The 26,819-nt window shown below is 41.7% G+C and overlaps 1 protein-coding gene across 1 annotated transcript in view; it reads left to right on the top strand.

The window, feature by feature from the left end:
- Positions 1-26,819, top strand: part of astn1 (astrotactin 1) — a 2,762,425-nt gene that overhangs the window by 1,085,957 nt on the left and 1,649,649 nt on the right. The window contains exon 5 of the mRNA XM_072274559.1: positions 24,821-24,928. Coding sequence (XP_072130660.1) covers positions 24,821-24,928 — 108 coding nt within the window. The remainder of the gene's footprint in view (positions 1-24,820; positions 24,929-26,819) is intronic.

A 26,819-nucleotide genomic window follows, 5' to 3' on the forward strand; every position in this document is an offset into this window, starting at 1 on the left:
TACCTATGCCGAACGCCACGCAAATATCCCGTGAGCATTTGCCACATTTCTGACATACATTTCTCTGAGAACATCTGTTCCCAATTTATGCTTCCAAGTTCCTGCCTGATGACCTCATATTTCCCCTTACTCCAATTACACATTTTCCTAACTTGTCTGCTCCTATCCTTCTTCAATGCTATGGTAAAGGAGATAGAATTGTGATCACTATCTCCAAAATGCTCTTACTGAGAGATGTGAAACCTGACCAGGTTCATTTCCCAATACCAGATCAAGTACAGCCTCTTCTCTTGCAGGCTTATCTATATATTGTGTCAGGAAACCTTCCTGAACACACCTAACAAACTCCACACCCATCTAAACCCCTTGCTCTAGGGAGATGCCAATCAATATCAGGGAAATTAAAATTTCCCACCATGCCAACCCTGTTATTCTTCTCGATGTTCCTGTTATTATTGGGTGGTCTATAAAAAATACCCAGTAGAGTTATTGACCCCTTCTGGTTCCTAACTTCCATCCACAGAGACTCAGTAGACAATCCCTCCATGACTTCCTCCTTTTCTGCAGCCATGACACTCTCTGATCAACAGTGCCATGCCCCCACCTCTTTTGCCTCACTCCCTGTCCTTTCTGAATCGTCTAAAGCCTGGCACACTAAGTAGCTATTCCTGCCCCTGATGCATCCAAGTCTCTGTAATGGCTACAACATCATAGCTCCAAGTACTGATCCACACTCCAAGCTCATCTGCTTTGTTTATGATACTTCTTACATTAAAATAGACACATCTCAAACCATCAGTCTGAGCACATCCCTTCCCCATCACTGAGTATGTGCCTTCAGGCTCTTGTACCTTCTTCCTGTTGGTAGCAATGAAAAGAGGGCATGTCCTGGGTGATTGGGGTCCTTAATGATGGATGCTGCCTTTTTTGAGGCATCACTCCTTGAAGATGTTCTTGATGCTAGGGAAGCTAGTGCCCATGATAAAGCTGACTGAGTTCACAACTTTCTGCAGCTTCCTTCAATCCTGTGCAGTAGTCCCCTCAGTGATGCAGCCAGTTAAAATGCTCTCCACAGTACATGTATAGAAATTTGTGAGTGCCTTTTTTGACATACAAAATCTCCTCAAACTCCTAATGAAATATAGTTGCTGATATGCCTAAAGAGAGAAAATCTGCAGATGCTGGAAATCCAACCAACATACATAAAATGCTGGAGGAACCCAGCAGGCCAGGCAGCATCTATGGAAAAGAGTACAGTTGTCATTTCGGGCCGAGACCCTTCACCAAAACACTTTCATGCCTTTATTGTCATGATATGTTGGGTCCAGATTAGATCCTCAGAGATATTGGCACCAAGGAACTTGAAAGTGCTCACTCTCTCCACTTCTAATCCCTCAATGAGGACTGGTGTGTGTGTTTCCTCATCTTATCCTTTCTAAAGTCCACACTCAGTTCTTTGGTCTTATTGACACAGAGTGCAAGTTTGGTGCTGTGACACCACTCAACTAGCTGATTCATCTCACTCCTGTATGCCGTTTTGTCATTATCTGAAATTCTGTCAACAACAGTTGTGTCATCAGCAATTTTATAGCTGGCATTTGAGCAGTGCCTAGCCGCACAGTAATGGGTGGAGACAGAGTGGAGTAGTGGGCTAAGTACACATCCTTGAGGTGCGCCAGTGTTGATTGTCAGTTAGTTGGAGACGTTATTTCCGATTTCTAATCCATATAGGATGAGGTATTCCCCTAAGGAAGTCAAAGATCCAGTTGCTGAGGAAGGTACAAAGACTCAGGTTTTGAAGCTTTTTGGTGTAATCCTACTACAACTAAGTTTCTTTCACATACCCATTAATTCCCCATATTTATTTTGCCAATTACCCACACTAAGGTAATTTAAGTGGCAAATTGCCCAATCAGCACATCATTAGGATGAGGCAGGAAACCAGAATACCTAAAGAAACCAATGTTGCCATGGGGACAGCACATAAGGTCTACTCAATCAGTAGTCAAGGTAATAAACTAACATTATATTTTATCACCTTTATGGTTGTTCACAAAGTTTCCCAATATGTTGCATAGAATGTGGATTCTCCATTCTACAGTTCCAAACATATCATAACCTGCAGCCTGCACACCTCTGGATACATGAGCAATTAGAGTTAGTGAACTTTTGAAGTTTATTTGTATATGGGTAAGGACAAAGCTTAATTATGTTAATGAATTCTTATTCTGAAACTTTAACCTGGATATGGTCTGTGTATTGAGGAGGAAAGGAAATGAGACACAACTACTGATATTCTTTTACTTTAAATCAGGTTTGGTGAGTTAAATTACTCCATTGAACTGTGTTCCTATATCCTGTTAATGACTTGTTCATTTATAATTATATAACACCATCTGACTTTCATTTCAACATGGCTGTTTTTGTGCCGTGAGCCATGAGAATACCCAGTCTGACCGAACCAATGGAATGTCATTGCGGTTCTACTGCTCCAGCCTCGTTTATCAAATTGGAATAAGAGTGACTGCTTAAGACTCTCATGTGCACAGGTTGATTGATCCATGGTGTGTATACTCTTGTGTAAGTGAATAAAACAATTATGTGGCTTTGCATCTCTGTGATTGAATTACTCCACAAGAGTAAAGATGAATGTTCCTTTCTTCTTGGAGCATAAAATAGATCAGGTCCTTGGGCCCTCAGTGTTGAACTAATTAAGCTAATGATTCCAGATTGAGACTATAATCTCTTCTGCCCATGTATTGTCCACTCCCTCTATTCTCAGCATATTCATGTGCCTCTTAAATTTCTATATTGTATCTGTCTCCACTACTAACCTTGGCAGTGCATTCAGGTTCCTACTCCCAGTGCACAAGACTTGCCCAGCACATCTCCTTTGAACTTGCCCTCTTTCACCTTAAATACATACTCTCTGAAATTAGACTTTTTTGACCCCAGGAAAAGGATACTTGCAGCCTATCTATAACTCTCATAATTTTGTAAACTTCTCCACTCAGCCTCTGCTACCTAAGAGAAAGCAACACCTCCTTGTTCAAACCTTCCTTACGGCTCATGCCCTCAAATACAGGCAGCACCCTGATAAACCTCCCATGCCCTCTCAAAAGCTGCCATATCTTTCTTCTAATGGGATGGCCAGAATGAATGCAGTACTTCAATGCAGCCAAACCAGAATTTTTCCTCCATAAGAAAGGATTGCCATTTTTACTGAACTTGGTACTGATGCAATGAATACGATATCACCACAACCAATGGTCAGATCTCCGTAGCAGTGGAGATATACAAACTCACTTGAATAACATTTTAAAGTATATCAGGAGTGCTAAATATTCAGCAGAAATAAATGTTTGAAGAGGATTCCTCTTTCCCCTTCTGGAAAATGTATAAACTTTGCACTCTGGTTGCTATACATTATACATATTTTGCATTGTCGTATTTTTACTGATATTCTTTGTGGGTTTGTGGACTTGTATGCATCAAGCTGTGGTGTCATGGGGGGGTTGGGGAGGGAGGTAGGCCTCATGACTCTTGTTATGGGATTGCAATCTTATGTGTGCTTACTGTGTGTGACTGTTGGTAACATGTCTTTGCATCTTGACCCCTGAGTAACGCTGTTTCATTTGGCTGTATTCATAGATGGTTAAATGACAATTAAACTTGAATTGAATTGAAATCAGGTTGCATTGCTTCACTTTTGGAGAAAATATTGACTCTTGATACAACATTAATGGTTATGGGCAAACAATTGAATTCCAACTCACAAATCAAAGGTAGAAAGTTAAAGCTGTTACATGGGAATATGAAAATGAATATAATCAAGTCCGTAGCCGGTATCAATGGTTGGAAATTAGATGCGCAGATGAAACTTGCCAACTGATACTACATCTAGAATCTAATCCAGACAAAATGCACTAAATAATCTTCATAGAGTCTCAGCTCTGAAGTTTAGTGGATGAATTTTGGAGGAAACATACAAGCACTGACGTGATTATGTTGCACATTGAACACTACTGACTGAGAATTTGTTTCTAGCTATTTTAAATTAGTTCTTAATGAAATGCGGTGGTAATTGGATAGAAACACATTCACATTTAGCACATCGAGTTGTAACTTTCAGGATGAGAGATATGAAAAGCTCTGGTTTTGTGGTGGTGTGCTGGAAGAATGATGAGCACAAGGATACAGCGACCTCTGTGGATTTCACCTTTACTGAAGTAAATTTTATTCTGGTCACCCTCAGGGAATTTTTAGGAAATAGCAGCAGTAACAATAGTGAGAAGACTGAACAATGCTCAAGAAGCCCAGCACGTTACACAGCAAACCGGCTGCTTGATTGGCAGCCTATCAACAAGGTGAAACACTCATTCCCATCAGCAGTGGTGCACTGTGGATGTAGTGTGTACCATCTACAAATCACAGTAGCTACTTGCCTAGGCTATTTTGACAGCAATTATCAAAGTCAACATGAAAGGTGAGGAGAGAAGGTGATGGCATTACCACCAACCGCAACTTCTCCCAGGTTTACACCATTCGTATTTGGAAATAAATTGCCTACACTTCATTTTCACTGGGCCAAAATGCTGAAATCCTATGGGAGTACTGACCCTAAAAGAACTGCTCAAGAAGGTAGCTTACCATCAAATTCTCAATGGTAAATAGGAAAGGGATTGCCGGTGCAACCAGATCCATTCTAATCAACAAAAGTGGAAGTTTGCAAAGATTTGCCATGTCACTTAAAGCTATATTGGCTATATTGGCTGGTTGTATGGATACAGCCCAGTCCAACACAGGTAAAGCCCTCCCCACCATTGAGCACATTTACATGGAGTGCTATCACAGGAAAGCAGCATCCATAATCAAGGACCCCCACCATGTAACTATGAAAATGGACAAGGGAGAGCCAGTGGATGTAGTGTACCTGGACTTTCAGAAAGCCTTTGAGAATGTCCCACGTAGGAGATTAGTGGGCAAAATTAGGGCACATGGTATAGGGGGCAGAGTACTGACATGGATTGAAAATTGGCTGGCTGACTGAAAACAAAGAGTAGCGATTAACGGCTCCCTTTCGGAATGGCAGGTGGTGACCAGTGGGGTACCGCAGGGTTCAGTGCTGGGACCGCAGCTGTTTATGATATATATTAATGATTTAGATGAGGGAATTAAAAGTAACATTAGCAAATTTGCCGATGACATAAAGCTGGGTGGCAGTGTGAAATGTGAGGAGGACGTTATGAGAATGCAGGGTGACTTGGACAGGCTGGGTGAGTGGGCGGATGCATGGCAGATGCAGTTTAATGTGGATAAATGTGAGGCTGTCCGCTTTGGTGGTAAGAACAGGAAGGCAGATTATTACCTAAATGGAGTCAAGTTAGGAAAAGGGGAAGTACAATGAGATCTAGGTATTCTTGTACATCAGTCACTGAAAGCAAGCATGCAAGTACAGCAGGCAGTGAAGAAAGCTAATGGCATGCTGGCCTTCATAACAAGGGGAATTGAGTATAAGAGCAAAGTGGTCCTTCTGCAGTTGTACAGGGCCCCGGTGAGACCACACCTGGAGTACTGTGTGCAGCTTTGGTCTCCAAATTTGAGGAAGGACATTCTTGCTATTGAGGGAGTGCAGCGTAGGTTCACAAGGTTAATTCCCGGGATGGCGGGACTGTCATATGTCGAAAGATTGGAGCGACTGGGCTTGTATACTCTGGAATTTAGAAGGCTGAGAGGGGATCTTATTGAAACATATAAGATTATTAAGGGATTGAACATGCTGGAGGCAGGAAGCATGTTCCCGCTGATGGGTGAGTCCAGAACCAGAGGCCACAGTTTAAGAATAAGGGGTAGGCCATTTAGAACGGAGTTGAGGAAAAACTTTTTCACTCAGAGAGTGGTGGATATAAGGAATGCTCTGCCCCAGAAGGCTGTGTAGCCCAAGTCTCTGGATGCTTTCAAGAAAGAGATGGATAGAGCTCTTAAAGATTGCGCAATCTAAGGTTATGGGGATAAGGCAGAAACTGGATACTGATTGTGGGTGATCAGCCATGATCACAGTGAATGGCAGTGCTGGCTCGAAGGGCCGAATGGCCTACTCCTGCACCTATTGTCTATTGTCTGTTGTCACCCAGGACATGCTCTCCTCTCACTGCAGCCATCTGGAAGAAGGTACTGGAGCTTCAGGACTCACACCAACAGGTTCAGGAATATTTATTGCTGCTCCACCATCAAGCTATTGAACGAGAGAGGATAACTTCACCCACCCCATCACTGAGCTGTTCTCATAACCTATGAACTCACTTTCAACGATTCTTCACCTCGTGCTCTCCGTATTTATTTATGTATTTATCTATCTATCTATCTACTAATTTATTATATTTGCACATTGATAGCTTGTCCATCCTGTTGAGGTTGGCCTTTCATTGATTTCATTGTGGTTCTTGTATTTTCTGTGAATGCCCACAATAAAATGAATCTAAGGGTTGACTATAGTGACATATACGTACTTTGATAATAAATTTATTTTGAACTTTGAACATTGTTTACACTTGTGCGGAGCAAGCTGCTGAACATCCCAGATAACTTATTTATTGAACAAAGGGAATCATTTATCCTTTATACATTTTCTTAGATACCAACAGTGATGACTGGGTGGCAGGGTGGAGGTATGTCTCTACCAAAGGAGGTGTAAGCTGCTGCTTCCCCCTGCTAGCCTGCAGGTCACCCTTGGGCAAGGTGTAGCACCTGCTTAGCAATTCCCTCCCCCCAACCTATCAGGGTCACGTGAAACCATGGGTGCCGGTGGTGGATGGTCGTATGAGCACATGGCGCATATCGCCAATCTTGGTTATGCGACCACTGTCACCAGGCAGACAATCTCTAAAGAGTATTGATAATGGCTGGGGTCACCTGACTTGTAAAGATACTGACTGGAAGAAGGCAATGGGAAGCCACTTCAGTAGAAAAATTTGCCAAGCCAGTCATGGTCATGAGACTACGATCGCCTATGTCATATGACACAGCGCATAATGATGATTATGATGAATCATGATGCAATTTTATTACATATGTTAATCCAATCGAACATATTCAGGTCTACAGTGGACATTTAGTGTATTTATATCTCACAGTGAGTATAATGTAGGTTAAGACATAGCTTAGACTTTGGTTTTTCCTAAAATCCAATGTTAAATGAATTGAGTTATGTATCTAGGTATCCTGCTTTTGAAGAAGGTCCATTTCTGGGTAATTAGTTGCTTTTATGGTTTGATTCTATCTATCGTAAATCTACTCTGAAAAGCACATTAGTACATCCGAGGAAGAAGACAGTGCTTTGCGCATGGAAAGAGACCCTTCTGTATTGATGGCTTTGTTGCAAAGTTTGCGGACGATACAAAGATAGGTGGAGGAGCGGGTAGTTTTGAGGAATTAGGGAAGCTACAGATGACTTGGCAGATTAGGAGAATGGGCTGTGAAGTGGCAGATGGAATAGAGTGTTGGGAAGTGTATGGTCCTACACTTTGGTAGGAGAATTAAAAAGGTAGACTATTTTCTAAATGAAGAGAAAATGCAAAAATCTGAGGTGCAGAGGGATTTGGAGTCCTTGTGCAGGATTCTCTAAAGGTTAATTTGCAGGTTGAATTTGTGGTGAGGAAGGCAAATGCAATGTTAGCATTCATTTCAAGAGGACTAGAAAATATAAAAAAGGATGTGATGTTGAGGCTTTATAAAGCACTGGTGAGGCCTCACTTGGAGCATCGTGTGCAGTTTTGGGCTCCATATCTGAGAAGGGATGTGCTAAGTGGATTATCGGCACCCAATTGCCCATCATTGAGAACATCTACCATAAACGCTGCCTGGGCAGGGCGAAAAGCATTATCAGGGATGCATCTCACCCTAACCATGGACTTTTTACTCTCCTCCCATCCGGTAGGCGCTACAGGAGCCTCCGCTCCAGCATGAGCAGGAACAGGAAGAGCTTCTTCCCTGAGGCTGTGACCCTGCTGAACCTCACATCACAGTGCTAAGCAGTATTGCATCCGTATTGTACTGTCTCAGTACTTTTATATTTGTGTGCTGTAGCATTTCTTTTATTCGCAGTTATTTTGTAAATAACACTATTCTTTGCATTTCTGGTCAGATGCTAAATGCAGTTCATTGGCTTTGTATCTGTACTTGGCATACTGACAATAAAGTTGAATCTAATCTAATCTAATCTAACACAGGAGAGAGTTCAAAGGAGGTTCACAAAAATGATTCCAGGATTAAAGAACTTGTCATATGAAGAGCGTTTGATGGATATGAGCCTGTATTCACAGAAACTCAGAAGAATGAGGGGTAACATAACTGAAATCTATTGAATGTGGAAAGGCCTTGGATGTGGAGAGGATGTTTCCAATGGTGGGAGAGTCTAGACCCAGATGATACAGCCTCAGAATAGAGTGACGTCCTTTTAGAATGGAGATGACGAGGAATTTCTTTAGCCACAGAATGGTGAATCTGTAGAATTTATTGCAACAGGTTGCTGTGAAGGTGGTCTTTATGTATATTTAATATAGAGGTTCCTAGATTCTTGATTGATCAGGGCATGAAAGGATATGGGGAGAAGGCAGGAGACTGGGGCTGAAAGGAAAAAAATGATCAGCCTTGATGAAACGGAACAGCAGATTCGAGGGGCCAAATAGCCTAATTCTGTACCTATATCTTATGATGTTATGCATCCTCAAGAAGATAAGCCATCAGCCTGCCACTGTAGGGATTTTTGAGTCATTATTTGACTGTATGTTGAGATTAGGAAGATCTTGGCTCTGCACAGTTGTTAATGATCCTACTGTTGGCTGCTTTCTTCACTGGCTGGTTGTCATTGAAATCACCCACAACGCCAGACACAGAGACAGCAGTTGCTACACTAGTGGCACAGAGCTATAGAGGCTGTGACAAAAATTAGACTCTACTCTTCAGAACTATGCTTTCAGAAGGCCAGAGCTGAACCAAACAGAGGCCTGTAGCTTGTGGAGTCATCAGATCAGCAATGTGGGAAGAATAGAGCAAGCTTGTATAAGAATTGTGCACGAATGAGCCTTGGTATGTTCACTCTATGACTGAAGAGCCTCTTCATGGATTGTATCTCTCCATGATTATTTGACCAGGTGAGCACTTAGTGACCTACATCACCTTTTCAGCAGAAATTACAGCACTGGCACTTGATGCAAGGGTTACCCATCATTTTCATTTCTACTGCTTGGTCATTCCAAGCTGTAACAGATGGGATCAGCAACAATCAGAATGCTATCTATAATGTTACACAGCTGGTATCGGACATTTACTTTGCAAACGGACAGCTATACTTCATCTCGCCCTTATAAGCTTATGAGACAAAAATTCCTATATATTTTGGCATCACTGGATTTGGCAAAGTGCATACTACAATTGTCTGCACATATTTCCTACAGGTATTTGAGCTGAGTATGTTCAGCAATCTTAGACAGATGTCCTTGTTGCAGAGAACAGAGTCAGAGTAATAGCAGGGACTATCTGGGCCAGCCTTGGGTGCAATACCAACTGGACACTCGGATGGAGTCAGGCAGGGGAGATGGATATTCCATCATCCTAAAACAGACAACAGTTTCTACTTGGGATGCAGGCATACATTTCACATTTTCAATTGAGCTAAGACCCGAAAGTGTTGTGAAAAGTGAGGAAGATAGAAATAGAATTAGTAAGGTCAGAAAGGACAGACAAATACTGAAGAAAATTTGATGCAGCTTAGCTGGGGGTTATGTATTTAGATTGAAGAAGGAAGAGGCACTGCATGCCAAACAACATGATTTCAAACTGGATACAAACAGGAGGCAACATCACACGTTTTTGCACACAGAGCTTTAGAGGTGAAAAGAGACATTATCTGGACAGTTAATAAAGCTACAGGATTTTTAGATTTATAAGTAGATGCTTGGAGACAGAATTTGACCTTGGTCACTAATACTAAACATGTGCAAGTATATCAGCCATCAGTTGCAGTAACTTCTGTATATATTATAACTGATTTTAAAAGCAAATGTCTGAGTCCAAAGTTCAAAAGTTCAAAGTAAATTTATTAACAAAGTTACATGTATGTCACCATATATAACCCTGAGATTTGTTTTCTTGTGGGCATACTCAATAAATCCAATAACCATAACAGATCAATTAAAAATTGCACCCAACAGGGGTGACAACCAGTGTGCAAAAGACAACAAACTGGGCAAATATAAAAGGAAAAAAAAAAGAAATAATAATAATAAGGAAATAAGAAATAAGTATCGAGAACATGAGATGAAGAATTCTTGAAAGTGAGTCCATTGTGGGAACAGTTTGGTGTTGGGGTGAATGAAGTTGAGTGAAGTTATTCCCATGAGTTCAAGAGCCTGATGGTTGATGAGTAATATCTGTTCCTGAACCAGTGTGTGAGTCCTGAGGCTCTGTACCTCCCTGCTGGTGGCAGCAGTAAGAAGAAAGCATGGCCTGTTAGTGGGGTCCCTGATGATGGATGCTGCTTTCCTGTGACAATGATCCATGTAGGTGTGCTCACTGGTGTGGAGGGCTTTACCTGTGATGTCTGGGCCATATCCACTACTTTTTGTAGGATTTTCCGTTCAAAGGCATTGCTGTTTCCATACCAGGCTGTGATGCAGCCAGTAAATATATTCTTCAACACACATATGCGGAAGTTAGTCAAAGTTTTAGATGTCATGCCAATTTTTTGCAAATTTCTAATTAAGTAATGGGGTTGTTGTGCTTTCTTCATATTGGCACTTATGTGCTGGACCGAGGACAGATCCTCTGAAGTGATAACACTGAGGAACTTAGAGTGGATGACCCTCTCCACCCCTGATTCCCCGATGAGGACTGGCTCGTAGACTTCCGGTTTCCTCCACTTGAAGTCAAAGTCAACTGCTTAGTCTTGCTGACATTGACTAAGAGGTTGTTGTTATGGCACCAGTCAGCCGGATTTTCAATCTCCCTCTTATATGCTGATTCATCACCACCTTTGAGTTGGCCTGTGACAGTGGTGTCATCAGCAAATCTGAATATGGCTTTGGAGCTGTGCTTAGCCACAGAAGCATAAGTGTAAAGCGAGTGGAGCAAGGGGCTAAGCACAGAGCCTTGTGGTACACCTGTGCTGATGGAGATTGTAGAGGAGAAGTTGTTGCCAATCCAAAATACTGGGGTCTACAAGTGGAGAAATCGAGGATCCAATTGCAGAAGGAGATACTGAGGCCAAGGTCTTGAAGCTTATTGCTCAGTTTTGAGGGGATAATAAAATTGAATGCCAAGCTGTAGTCAATAAAAACCATCCTGATGTATGCACCTTTGCTGTCCAGATGTTCCTGGGTTGAGAGAAGAGCTAATGAGTATCTGTCATGGATGTGTTGAGCTGGTAGGCAAATTGGAGTGGATCCAAGTCGCTTCTTAGGCAGAAGCTAATGTGTTTTATGAACAATCTCTCAAAGCACTTCGTCACAGTGGATGTAAATGCTGCTGGATGATGGTCATGGATGGAGGTTACCATGTTCTTCTATGGGCACCAGTACAACTGAAGCCGGCTTGAAGCAGATGGGTACCTCAGACTGCCAAAGCGAGAGCTTAAAGAACTCAGTGCACACTCCAGCCAGCTGATCAGCACAGGTCTTTAATACCCAGTCAAGTACCCAATCAGGGCTGGATGCTTTCTATTGGTTCCCCCTCCAGAAGGATGTTCTAACTTCAGGTTCAGAGACTGAAATCACAGGGTCATTGGGGGATGTGGGAATTTATGATGGTTCCTCCATGTTTTGATGGTCAAAGCGAGCATAGTAGGCATTAAGCTCATCTTGAAGTGAAGCCCCGTTGTCACCTATGTTGCTTGATCTCACTTTGTAAGATATGATAGCATTGAAGCCCTGCCACAGTCGTTGAGCATCCTTCATTGATTCAAGTTTAATCCAGAATTGTCACTTTGCCCACAAGATAGCTGTTTGGAGATTATATCTGGACCCTTTAACTTTCTTGGTTGCCAGACTTGAATGCCACTGATCTGACCTTCAGCAGATTGTGGATCTCATGGTTCATCCAGGGCTTCTGGTTGGCTAAGACTCTGAATGATTTTGTGGGGACACACTTGTCTACAACTGTGTTTATAAAGTCTGTAACAACTGTGGTGTATTCATTCAGATCTACAGATGAGTCCTTGAACACAGCCCAGTCCACTGATTTGAAGCAATCCCAGAGCTGCTGCTCCTCCTCTCATGACCAGCTGTTTGTTGTACTAATCTCTGAAGACTTCTTTTTTTAGCCTCTGCCTGTATGCAGGTTGGAGGAACAGCCAAGTGATTAGATCTCTCAAAATATGGTCTGGGCTTGGAACAGTTGGCATTGCTTATCTTACTATAGCAGTGGTCTAATGTGTTGGGATCTCGGGTGCTACAGATTATATGTTGATGATAATTAGGCAGGGAGTTTTTCAAACAAACCTCATTGAAATCCCCAACTATGATTTTGTAATGTGTCAGGATGGACTGTTTCTGGCTGGCTGCTGGTGGTATTTAAACAGAGGTCAAGTTCATGGAGGAGAACACTCTTGGTAAGTAGAACGGTCAGCACTTGATCATAAAGGGTTCGAGGTCAGGGGAATTGTCTTCTTGGAACACAACTTTATCATGAAATACACGCCACCACCTTTTGTCTTTTCCAAATTGGCAGTTCAGTCCATCCTGTGTATTTGAGAAGCCTTTGGGTCTGATCGCTGTGTCTGCCATACTCCGAGTAAGCCATGTCTCAGTAAAACACAGAAAACAACAATCCCTCATTTCCCTATGATACGGCAATCTTGCCCTCATCCTTAATTTTGTTCTCCGGTGACTGCACATTTGCTAACAAGATGCTAAGTAGAGGGGGCCTCATCCCTCTGCATTTCAGCCTCGCTTGGAGTCCCCTCCTGTCTTACTTCCTCCCATGGCAATGAACCTTTGTCCAACCAGCTGTTGCTCCTGCATGCTTGGGAGTTAAGTTCACCGGCTCCTTCAGAAGATTGTGAAATCTGTAGTTCATTAAGTTCATTAAGGGGATTCAAAAATACTTTGCTTAAGGGGAAATTACATGCTGCAGATTGCAGTGAGGGAAATTCAAAAGAGGTATATTTAGAAGTTTTATATATAACCTGCAGAATATTGTCTTGGTTCACCGGTGCCATCTTCCATAACAATGTCAATGATAACTCACCACCATTGATCCAGCCAATAATATTCCTGTCCAGAATCATCCTGGGGAACTTTCAAATGTGAAATTTGCCATGGAAAGAAGTGTTGCTCTGTACATTTAGAGCCATGGCTTTCATCTGCTGCAGACTGAGTGCTTTAGAACAATATGGACCCAAATGAACAGAGTTGCACCAAGATATTCCCTCAGCATGAGAATGAATTTAAATCCAATGTTAAATCAGATGTAGAAAAAGAAATAAACAGAGATGTATGCTGTAGATCCCTGTAAGTGCCAACTCAAGTGGATAGGGTTTTGAGAAAGATATTTGGTAGAGGCTGAGAAATTCAGTATGAGAGTTGGGATGCAATGTTGCAGCTTTACAAAATATTAATTAGACTGCACTTGGGGTATTATGTATAATTCTAGATGCCACAGTTTTGAAGGATCTGGTAGCAATAGAAAGTGCAGAAGAGATTCATGAGAATGCTGCTTGAAGTGTGGGGCTGTAGTTAGAAGGAGTTAGTTAGTAGTTACTCATCACTGATGCAAGATTCAGTGATCTATAATTCACAGGGTTATCTCTATTGCCTTCCTTAAACAAAGGTAGAAAATTTGCTATGCTCCAGTCCTCTGGTACACCCCTGTGGCCAGTGAGAATCCAAAAATCATTATTTTTTGGATTTCCCATAGTAACCTAGGGTATATCCCATCTGGCCCCAGGGCTTATCTATGAATCATAATGTTTTCCAGAAGTTCTAACATCTTCCTCTTTCTTAACCTCAATGTGCTCAGGCACATTAGACTGTCTTACACTGATGTCACATTCATCAAGGTCTTTCTCCCTTGTGAAAACTGATGCAAGGTATTTGTTATGTATGTCCATCCTTAAGTATGCATCTTTCTTCCTCTTGCCTAAGAGTTTCACCTTTGTGGTCAACCATGCTTCCTTCATCCTATCATCCTTTCCCTGCCTCATTGGGACAAACCTGTCCAGAGTCCCATGCAAATACTCCTTAAGCAACATCCACATTTCTATTGTGCATTTACCTGAGAAGATCTGCTCCCAAGTTGCTGCCTAATATTCTCATAATCATCCCTTCCCAATTAAATACTTTCACATACTATCTGCTACCATCCTTGTCTATGGCTATGCTAAAGAACAGGAAGTTAAGGTCACTATCTCTGAAATGCTTGCCCACTGAGATGTCTGTCACCTGACCAGGTTCATTACCAAGTACTAGATCCAGTATGGCCTCTCTTCTAGTTAGTTTGTCTACAAACTTGTCAGGAATCCTTCCTGGACACACATAACAAATTCTGCTGTATCTGAACCATTTTGCACTATGTCAGTATTAGGGAAGTTGAAGTCACCTATGACAATAACTTAGTTATTTTTGCATTTTTCCAAATCTGCCTACTTATCTGCTCTGCAGTGTTCCTGTTGCTATTGGGTGGGCCTACAGAATACTCCCAATAGAGTGATTGCTCCCTTCCTGTTTAACTTCTATCCACACTGACTCATTAGACAATCCCTCAGTGATATTCTCTCTTTCCACAGCTGTGATATTATCCTTGATTAACAATGCCACTTCAACCCCTCTTTTAAGCCCTGCGCTACCTCTCTATCCCTTTTATTTTTTAGGTAGAGATGGTAATTATATGTCGTGTCCAATGATGACAGGAAACCTGTGCAGGAGAGTTCTTAAAATGGAAAAGTCATTGCACTGGGGCAGTTCCACTCTCTTAACCTCAGAAGTCCATTGGTATAAACAAGTGTCAAAAGCTGGGGTCTTCCTTGCTTGCAGTGGATGACCATGACACCTTCTGTGCCTTGACATACCCTTCGCTCTTCATAGAGCGTTGCAGTACTGCCTCCCTGAGCGTTGGATCTCACTGTAGATTTCATCTGCCCAGTCCGCCGAAGCTGTTTTTGCATGCTGGGACAGGCTTGTCCCTAAAACACTGGGTATGAGGCAACTGGCTAACCTCACCTGGTTTGGCCCATCTGTTGAAGAGGTGTACAGGGGTATGGCCGCTGTCGCATGCGAAAAGCTACTTAGTGCCACAGGTAAGAGCTGAGTGTCCAGTGGGGACTAAAGATGAGTGAGCTCCCCAAAATGGACACAACAAGCTCCTTCACCAGAGGATCTACCCCTCCCTGGACACTCTATCACCCCCAATTAGAGATACAGCAATGGTAACAGGTACTTAGACGTAAGACATAGGAGCAAAATTAGGCCAATCAGCCCATCGAGTCTGCTCTGCTATTTCATCATGGCTGATCCCGGATCCCATTGAACCCCATACACCTGCCTTCTCACCATACCCCTTGATGCCCCGACCTATCAGGAATCTATCAACGTCTACAGTAAATACACCCACGACTTGGCCTCAACCACAGTCTGTGGCAGAGCATTCCACAGATTCACCACTCTTTGGCTAAAATAATTCCTCCTTACTTCTGTTCTGAAAGGTCGCCCCTCAATTTTGAGGCTCTGCCCTCTAGCTCTGGAGATCCCACCAGAGGAAACATCCTCTCCACATCCACCTTATCCATTTGGTAGGTTTCAGTGAAATCCCCACACATTCTTCTAAATTCCAGTGAGTGCAGGCCCAAAGCTGCTAAACACTCCTCATAAATTAACCACTTCATTCATGGAATCATCCTTGTGAACCTCCTCTGGACTCTCCCCAAGGATCATAGATCCTTTCTGAGATAAGGGGCCCAAAACTGTTGACAATGTTGTAAGTGCAGCCTGACTGGTGTCTTATAAAGCTTCACCATTATCTCCTTGTTCTTGTATTCTATTCCCCTTGAAATAAATGCCAACATTGCATTTGCCTTCTGGTCCAATGAGCCCCAACCATCTAATTATACCCATGTAACTAAATAACTTGTACATCTTTGGAATGTAAGAGGAAACTAGAATACCTGGAGGAAGCCCACACAGTCATGTGAAGGACATAGAAACTCCCTGTAGACAGTGGCAGATTTGAACCCACCTCACTGGTGCAGTAATAGTTTTACACTAACTACTACACTACTGTGCTGCTAATTGAAATAACTAAATCTCTGGAACATCAATCACCCAGTCTTGCCCTTGCAGCACATAATACTGGAGGAACTCAGCAGGCCAGGCAACATCTATGTAAAAGAGTAAACACTCAACGTTTTGGGCCGAGACCCTTCATCAGAACTGGAAAGGAAGGAGAGGATTCAGAGTAAGATGGTGGGGAGAGGGGAGGAAGAAATGATAAATGAAACTGGGAGGAGGAGGGGATGAAGTAAAGAGCTGGGAAGTTGATTAGTGAAAGTGATAAAGGGCTGGAGGAGGGGGAATCTGATAGGAGAGGACAGGCCATGGAAGAAAGGGAAGGGGGAGGAGCACCAGAGGGCAGTTAAGGAGGTGAGGTGAAAGGGGGGAATGAGAATGGGGAATGGTGAAGGAGAGGAGGGGAGGCAATTACTGGAAGTTCAAAAAATCAATGTTCGTGCCATCAGGTTGGACCTTCACCTCTTTTCCACAGATGCTGCCTGGCCAGCATTTTGTGAATGTTGCTTTGGGTTTCCAGCATCTGCAGATTTTCTCTTGTTAGTAATCCTGCCCTTGTGACTGGCAGCTCTCTGTAATGGCTACATCCTAATTCAACATATTGATCTACCCATCGATCTGACTGTATTTACATGCTATCTGCTGCCTATTCCTTCCTCACTGTGTCACTGCAAATTGCCTGCACCCTTACACCAGCTGCCCTATCATCTGACCTAACACTCTGGTTTACATCCTCCGCCAACAAGGTTTAAACCTTCTCCAATAGCTCCAACAAACCTGGCCACATGGACTTTGGTCCCTCCAAAGTTCATGTGTAATTTTCTCTTATGTACTGATTGCCCATTCCCCAGGAGACATCCTACGATCTACAAATCTGAAACCCTGCACCCTGCATCAACTCTTCAGTCACGCATTCATCTGCCAAATCATCCTATTGTTGCACTCACTATGTGGTATGGAAAACAATCCAGAGATTACTACCCAGGAAATCTTGCTTTCTAGCTTCCTTTCTAGCTCCCTATGTTTGCTATTCAGGCATTTATCTCTTTTCATAGTTTTGTCATTGTACATGACAACTTCTGGCTATTCACCTTCCTCCTTTAGAATGCTGTGGACCCAATCCAAGACACCCCTGACTCTGGAATCTGGGAGGAAACATACAATCCAGGAGCCTCTTTCACGTCCACAGAATCTCCTGTGTGGTCCCTTGACTATTGAATCCCTGTCACACCAATCTCCTCTTCTTCCCCATTTCCTTCTGAGTCACAGAGCCAGATTCAGTTCTGGAGACCTGTCTGCTATGGACTTGCTCCAGCAGGTTGATTACCAGCCCCACCACCACAGTGCCAACAGTATTCAAAGTAGTATGCTGTACGTTACAGGGGTTACCTGCACTAGCTGTCTTTTCCCTTTCTCACTCCTGACAGTCCTCCAGCTAACTGGTTCCTGCAAATTAAGTGTGACTGCCTCCTTGCAACTCCTGTCTATCACTCTCTCAGTCCCATGAATGAGCTGAAGCTCACCATAAAAGGCCTTTAGATGGTTACGTGGATAAGAAGGGGTGGAGTGGTACTGGCTTAATGTCGGCTTATAGGATTGGAGTCAATAGACATCATGGACAGCGTGGACCACGTTTTATGTAAGAACCTTTTCTCCACTGTATGTTTTGATGATTCAGTGATTCTATAAGACAGAAAGATTGGATTAATTGACAGAGGAGGATAATGACAAAAGGTGAATGAATACAATTCAACTCAAAGTTTTTAAAATCTGCCTCAGAACTTGCAAACTTATAGAAATAAGATCTTGTTTTAGTGAAGGTTGATTTTCAGTTTCTGAGCCATATTAAATCTCTATATTACTGTATTACACTTGTAAATACATGCCCTATGATTTTAGTTTGCATTTACTTCTCTACTCAAAAAAATGCATATCCTGATATTTAATGCATATTGACGTTAAGGTTACCACAGACGTTAAGATTTTCACAGAATTTTGAATTAAAAATAATTTATAAGTCATTACATTTTTCATCAGCTCACTGACCTGCTTTGGTTGTTGTGGAGAAGGCGACATGTGAAGGGGCAAGATGACTTAAAGCACCCTTGTGCGGTATTCTCAAGGAGCCTTTCCATATTTTCACCATTTAGAACATGGACAGTCACCAGAATACCATTTTGGTCTGGTCTTCAAAACTTCACACTGCAGACTGATGATATGTGGCTCCCATACCTATCTTCTTTTTCAAATGATGTTCTTTATTTTTCAGGTGTTATACAAGTTCCTTTTTCTAATTTTATTTCATTTTCCTCTGCAGCTGGAGGCAGTGCAATGGAGAATAATAATCATTCTTCTTCCACTAGTAAATTCTAGTACTTAAGTACTGCTTGTGGACAATGCATTGAACACTATCGGCGAACATTATTAGGAACATTTAAGAGTCTCTTAGGCTATATCCACACTAGACCAGGTAAATCCGTAACCGAAGCTTTTTCTCTTCGTTTTGACCCTCCATCCACACTGAAACGGCGTTTTCCTCCCCTGAAAATGCAGATTTTCAGAAACGCTCTCCAGAGTGAATAAATCTGAAAATGCCTAATATGCTGCGTAGTGTGTACGGGGTAACCGGCTATTTTTAAAACCGCTGTCATTACGTGCCGGAACAAGTAGTGGTGGTAGCGCGGCATTTCATTGCTTTCTTGAACGCAACCTCCAACACCACAGCAATATCTGACAATAGATATGTAACAGCCTAATGTAACATTGTATGGAAATACAAGACAACACTGATGCAGACATGTTTTATACATTTAACCAGGTGCTTTATTAATGTATTGCTTGTGCAAACGTTCAATAGATGCAATTGTCACTTTTGCCCAGTAACTCGTTTTATTGTACATGTTAAATACAGCAAAATAATACACAAAGACACGGCAAAAGTAAAGGCAAACAAATGAGGTAACAGCAAATTTCACTTTTGCCCAGTAACAAGCCTTATTGCATTTAGTTGTAGCTGTCGTCCCTTTCATCAGTGAAAAGACTATTGCTGTAGGAAATGTTTCTGGACAAACGCGCACCAAGTCTTTCTTTTGCCAATTTCCTTTTAAGTTTTTCTAGTCTGTAACTGGACAAACGTGCACCAAGTATACAGTTTCCTCTTCGCTTGTTTTCTGTGTGTCCTGCGCGTGCCCAGTAGGAGGAGATTCGCCCAAACATCCATTTTAATGTGGACAGAGGTATTTTTAAAAACACCTAATGTGGACGCCAGTTGTTTTTATGCAAAACCGGCGTTTTCAAAATTATCCGGTCTAGTGTGGACATAGCCTTAGATAGGCATGTTCTGTGTTCTATGTTCTATGTTCCAAGGAATTATGCTGTAACTTTCTTCACTTAGGCATACTTGCAACTAGTTTTCAGTGAGACAAATGAAGGGCACTGAGCTGAAACCCTGACTGTCTATTTCCATTCTCTGATGCTCCTCCAACAGTTTGCTTTTCGAAGCTCTGACTATTTGTCACATCCTAATATTAAGGGCCAAAGGGGAGTTTCCATGCTTTTCTCTTGTTGAACTGGAAGAGTTTCTCCTCTGCCTTCTAACTTAATACCTGTCAGAACCTTTTTCCCTGTTCACCCTTGTTGAAGGATTATGGACTTAAACTGCTTGATCTGCATTTCCTACTTTTATTTCAGATTTCTAGCACATGCTAGAAATACAGTATGTGGCATTGTACTTTGGAAGGTTCAATGTAAGAGGAAAGTATACACTTAATGGCAGGACCCACAACTACATTGACATACATAGAGATCTTGATGTCCAAGTCCATATCTCACTGAAAGTGGCCACACAAGTTGATAGGTGGTAAAACAGGGAATTTCATGCTTTTCTTCATCAGTCGGGCAGTAAGTGTAAGTGCATGACCTCCCAGGGGAATGCAACGGAGGCCATATTACTGTCACTGAGCATGGGTCCAGAGTGCAGAAGGGAAAGAGGGAGAAGAGAGGAGTGGTACTGATAGGGGACTCAACAGTCGGAGGAACAGATGGGAGATTCTGTGGACCTGAACAGGACCCTCGGATGGTATGTTACCTCCCTCCCAGGTGCCAGGCTCAGGGATATCTCAGACTGCATCCACGGCATTGTGGAGGGGGAGAGGGAGCAGCCAGATCTCTTAGTTCATACTGATACATTGGATTCAGAGAGCTAGGCAGAAAGCAGGATCTCCAGGGTAGTCATTTCTGGATTGCTATCTGTGCTTTGTGCCAGTGAGGGTAGAAACAGGACAATTTGGCACATAAATGTGTGGCTGAGAAACTGGTGCAGGGGGCAGGGCTTCAGGTTCTTGGATCATTGGAATCTCTTCTGTGGGAGGTATGACCTGTACAAAAGGGACGGGTTGCAGCAGAACCCAAGGGGAAATTTTCTGGCAGGCAGTTTTATTAGAGCTGTTGCGGGGGTGGGGGGGTTAAGCTAATTTGGCATGGGGATGGGACTCAGGATAGGACGGATGGTAAAAAAAAGCAAAGATAGTGTGCAATCAGACTGTTAGGAAGGGCAGGCAATTGATAAGACAAAATTGCAGCCAGCGAGGTGAGTATCAGTGCATTAGAGATGCATAATCAAAAAGTGTAGCAAATATAGTACTCAAAGTGTTATATCTCAATGCACTGAGTATAAGAAACAACGTGGATGATCCTGTTGCACTTTTACAGATTGGCGGGTATGATGTTGTAACCATGACTGAATCGGGGCTGAAGGATGGTTGTAGTGGGAGCTGAATGTCCAAGGTTACACATTGTATCGGAGGGATAGGAAGGTAGGCAGAGGGATAGTGTGGCTCTACAGGTAAAGAATAGCATCAATTTATTAGAAAGAAATGACATAAGATCAGAAGATGTTGAATCCATGAGGGTTGAGCTAAGAAACTGCAAGGGTAAAAAGATCCTGATGGCAGTTATATATAGGCCTCCAAACAATAGCTGGGGTGTGGACTACAGAATGCAATGGGCAGTAGAAAAAGTGTGTCAAAAAGACAATTTTATGATAGTCATGGGAAATTTCAACTTGCAAGTAGATTGGGAAAATCAGGTTGATAACGGATCTCAAGACAGTGAATGCCTATGAGATGGCCTTTTAGAGTAGCTTGTTGTTAACTCTACTAGGGGAAGAGCTATACTGGATTTGGTGTTATGTAATGAACTGGAGATGATAAGGGAGCCTAAGGTAAAGGAACGCGTAGGATGTACTGATCACAATATGATTGAGTTCAACTTGAAATTTGATGGGCAGAAAGTAAAGTTTGACATCGCAGTATTTCATTGGAGTAAAGGAAATTATAGTGGTATGAGAGAGGAGTTGGCCAAATTAAATTGGAAGGAGATGCTGGCAGGGATGACAGCAGAGCAGCAATGGCTTGAGTTTCTGGGAAAAATGAAGAACATGCAGGATAGATGTATTCCAAAAACAAAGAAAAATAATTCACATGGCAAGATAGCACAACTGTGGCAGGCAAATGAAGTCAAAGCTAATATCAAAGCAAAAGAGAGGACATATAACAAAGTAAAAATTAGCAGGAAGATAGAGGATTGGGAAACTTTTAAGAACCTAGAGAAAACAACTAAAAGAATCATTAGGAGAGAAAAGATGAAATATGAAACCAAGCTAGCAAACAATATCAAGGTGGAGAGAAAAAAATTTTTAAGTTAAAAAAAAAAACGAGATGAGAGTGGATACAGGACCACTAGAAAATGAGGCCGGAGAAATTATAACGGGGACAAGAAGATGGCAGATGAACTAAATGAATATTTTCCATCGGTCTTCCTGTGTAAGACACTAGTAGTGTACCAGATGTTGAAAGGTGTGAGGGAAGAAATGTGAGTGCAGTTACGACTACGAGGGAGAAGATGCCTCAAAAAATGGAAGACCTAAAGGTGCATAAGTCACCTAGAACAGATGAACTGCAACTTAGCGTTCTGAAAGAGGTAGCGGTAGAGATTGTGGAGGCATGAGTAATGATCTTTCAAGAATCATTGGACTTTGGCATGGTTCTGGAGGACAGGAAATTTGCAAATGTCACTCCACTCCTTAAGAAAGGGTGGAGGCAGCAGAAAGGAAATTATAGGCCAGTTAGCCTGACCTCAGTGGTTGGGAAGATGATGGAGTCAATTGTTAAGGGTGAGGTTATGGAGTACTTGGTTGCATAGGACAAGATAGGATGAAGTCAACATGGTTTTCTTAAGGGAAAACTTGCTTGATGAAACTTTTGGAATTCTTTGAGGAAATTACAAGTAGGACAGAAAAAAGGGATGCAGTGGATGTTGTATATTTGGATTTTCAGAAGGGCTTTGACAAGTGCCACAGAAGTGGCTGCTTACCAAGTTAAGAACCCATGGTATTACAGGAAAATTACTAGTATAGTTAGAGAATTGGCTGATTTGTAGGAGGCAGTGAGTGGGAATAAAAGGATCCTTTTCTGGTCGGCTGCTGGTGACTAGTAGTGTTCCGCAGGTGTCGGTGTTGGGGCTGCTTCTTTTTATGCTGTATATCAATGATTTAGATGATGGAATAGATGTCTTTTCTGCCAAGTTTGCAGTTGATATAAATATTGGTGGAGGGGCAGGTAGTGCTGAGGAAACAGGAAGGCTGCGGTAGGACTTAGACAGATTAGGAGAATGGGAAAGAGAGCGGCAAATGAAATACAATGTCGGAAAATGCATGTTCATGCACTTTGTAGAAGAAGTAAATGTGCAGACTATTTCCTAAATGGGGAAAAAATCCAAAAATCTAAAATGCAAAAGAACTTGGAAGTCCTTATGCAGAACTTCCTAAAGGTTAACTTACAGGTTGAGTTGGTGGTGAGGAAGGCAAATGCAATGTTAGCATTCATTTCAACAGGTCTAGAATACAAGAGCAGGGATGTGATGCTGAGGCTTTATGAGGCACTGGTGAGGCCTCACCTTGAGTATTGTGAACAGTTTTGGGCCCCTCATCTTGGAAAAGATGTGCTGGTGTTGGAGAGAATCAGAGAAGGTTCACAAGGATGATTCCAAGAATGAAAGGGTTACCTTATGAGAAACGTTTGATGGGTTTGTACTTGCTGGAATTTAGAAGGATGAGGGGGGATTTCATTGAAACCTTTCAAATGTCGAAAGGCCTAGACAGAGTAGATTTGGAAAGGATGTTTCCATGGTAGGGGAGTCCAGGACAAGAGGGCGTAGCCTCAGGGTAGAGAGCTGTCCATTTAAAACAGAGATGCAGAAAAATTTCTTTAGCTAGAGGGTGGAGAATTTATGGAATTTGTTACCACAGGCAGCTGTGGAGGCCAGGTCACTGGGTGTATTTAAGGCAGAGTTTGAAAGGTTATGGGAGAAGGTCGAGGAATGGGGCTGAGGAGGGGAGAAAATGATCAACCATGATTGAATGACAGAACGATTGAACGATGGGCTAAATGGCCTGATTCTGCTCCCATGTCTTATTCTCTATAGAAATCAAGTTACAGCTATATGAAACCTCTGTTTTGAGTATTGTATGCCACTTTGGTTGTCCATTACAAGAAGACTGTGGAGGCTTTGGATGGTGCAGAAGGAGTTTAGCAGGATGCTGCCTGGATTAGAAAGGAGACAGTATGAGCTACAAGGTGTGGTTGGACAAATGTGGTTGTTTCCTTTGGAGAAGATTAAACAATGAGAGGCACAGATAAACTCCTTTTTCCTATGACAGCAATGTCAAATGCGAGAGGACATGCACTTAAGGTGAGAAGGGGAAGGTTAAAAGAGATGAGTGGGGCATGATTTTTTTTTGTTAAATAGAATGGTAGGTACCTGGGATGGGCTTTCAGATTCAGTGGTGGAAGCAGATACAATAGTCCCATTTAAAAGGCTGTTAGAAAGATACAGGAACATAGGGGAAATGTAGGGGATATGGAATCCTGTACAGGCAGAAGAGATGATTTAGTTTAATTCAACATCATTCATAGCACAGACATTTGTGGGCTGAACTGTCTATTGCTGTACTGTTCGATGTTCTATTTACGAAAGCTTTCTTGTGTCTGTATCATTCTGCCATAGACAATAGCCAATGGTTACAATGAATGTGCATCATTGATAATGCTTTGTTGAAAAGGTCAGGTAAGGCAAGTTGGAATGAGAGTAGATGCCTTTGCCTTTTTAGTCTTTTACCACTTCGGTTCTTTACCGTCTGGTCTAAAAAGCCTTTAATTTCCAAGCTCACTTGAAGATAAATACCTTTCTGTGAAATGGTGTTGCTATTTTCCTTACAAACATGAGTTCACTGCAGCCACACACAAAAGCACGGGAGGAACTTAGCAGGTCAGGCAGCACCTATGAAAGGAAATGGAAAACCAATGGTTCAGGTTAAGACTGTTCAGCTGGACCATTTCCCTCTATAGATGCCTGAACCGCTGAGTTCTTCCAGCACCTTTGTGTGTTGCTTCTGATTTCCTGCATCTCCAGTTTGTTGCGTTTCCATGTGTTCTTTACAAATGACTTAATAAACTGCACTGCTCAGAATCATTTATTTGTCTTTGCAGCTGGATCTGCCTTCTTGAACCCTGAAGGTGATTCTGGGACTGAGGCAGATAATGAACCTCAGCTGACGTTCTACACAGATCCGTCCCGAAGCAGACGCCGTAGCAGAGGTATGAATGACAACCACTCTTATTTTATTGGCACTGGGCTAAATGGAAGCCCTAATAGCAAAAAAAATTACATCTAACCAAATACAAAGTAGTATATCTTTGCCTGGAGGAAGTATCTTGTAAAATCACTACATATCCTTTCACCTACATTTTATACAGAGATATCTTTTCACACTAAACCACATGGAGCTCAGAGCACAATGAAAGTATTAAATGCTATAAAACCTGGACCTGTTAAGAGGAAGATAGCAAAGGAAAACAAGGTCAAATCTATGGAACGGTAAAAAATGAAAACCCCTCATGGTAGAATAATATCAAGGAAAAAATAAATAATCATCAGCAAGGAAGTATGCACTTTATATATAAAAAGTGCAGTTTGATCCTGAAGCAGAAAAAAATATCAAATTAAAGGTGGCCTGAGGTTAGACCTGAGATCACATTCTTGCAAAGCTACAGCCAGTCACCAAGGAAATTCAGTGTATGAGCAGAGATGTGGCCAGACATGGATAAATAATAAATGCCCCAGAGAACCACGATCAGAGGTCATATAGCACAGGACAGATACTAAATACCAGTAGAATTAGAATTGGATTCTTTGTGAAGTCATAATGAGCAAAAGGATGGGAAAGAGCAGTAAACTCATTTATTACCAATTGGAAGAAATGTTGTTAAGTATCTCTTGCAAAATACAGTTTCATATTTTTAACATGATTTTTATATTCAAGAATTTATGACACAAAAGGGAAATTATGGCTTTAAGGTGATGGTCAGAACAATTGTATATATATATAGCTAATTAAATATCAAAAAGCCTTATGTGTTTAGAACTAAAGGCACTTACCACTGAAAAAAGCAATTTGGATAAATCTGGGACTCACCTTGATGTTATTAATAAATAAAACAATGGGAAATGTTCAGATCAAAGATGCTTCTGACCTGACTAGTCACACTCACACAAGATATATAGGCTTTGCAACAGAAGCCCAATAAATATAGAAATGTAAGTTTGTAATCGGTAAATTCAGAGGTTCTAATTACAAAAGAAAATGAAACCAAGCATAAAATCCAGACACTGAAAGCAATATGTAGAAAAATGAATTTAGAGAAATCTGGGAATGCAGAGCATCTTCTCAATAATAGAAATGATAAATATGAATAAAATAGAAGCACAACTAAAGAAAGTGTATTGTGATTAGTAGTATATCTGATATTTTAATATAAATGCAAAATAAAGGCGAGTCATCAAATGATTAATGTATACTGTCTTTCGTACAAAATTCTCGTGGCACAAAAAACTATCAATAAAGTGAGCCAACTAAGTGATATAATCATAGACAAGTAAATGGTACTGAAAGAGAGGTGACATTCCAAGGAGACAATACATAATATTATAATGGCAGATATTTGAGCTCATTCCTCTTATTAATGCAAACATAAATCTGAAATTGAACGAGAGAGAGAGAGAGAGAGAGAGAGAGAAAGAGAGTGTTGCCGTCAAATCAATCCGTTCAGAAATGGAGAACTGCAGCTTTGTCAATCAGTCAGTGATTATGCAAACAGATATTAATGTAAGAAATAATTCACACGCATTTTGAAGTTAGTTAAGAGAAGAAAGAGTGGATTTCTTACAGTCTAATCACAACAGGCTGATTTAACAGAATCCTCAGAAGAAATAGGAGACAATATGGATGAAGCAAATATAGTGCATGTTGCAATATAGATTGCCAAAATGTTTCTGCAGAATTCTTTATAGCAGAGAAATCATGATAATTACTTTAGATAAGGTATCAGACATTTGGCTCCTTCTGAACAGTGTTCAATTCATTTACTTTCTGCAGTACCAATCTATCACCAAGTTAAATCAGAAAAAAAGTGAGCCTTTGAGGCTGCA

Source organism: Mobula birostris, chromosome 12, assembly GCF_030028105.1.
Source record: "Mobula birostris isolate sMobBir1 chromosome 12, sMobBir1.hap1, whole genome shotgun sequence".
Lineage (NCBI taxonomy): Eukaryota > Metazoa > Chordata > Chondrichthyes > Myliobatiformes > Myliobatidae > Mobula > Mobula birostris.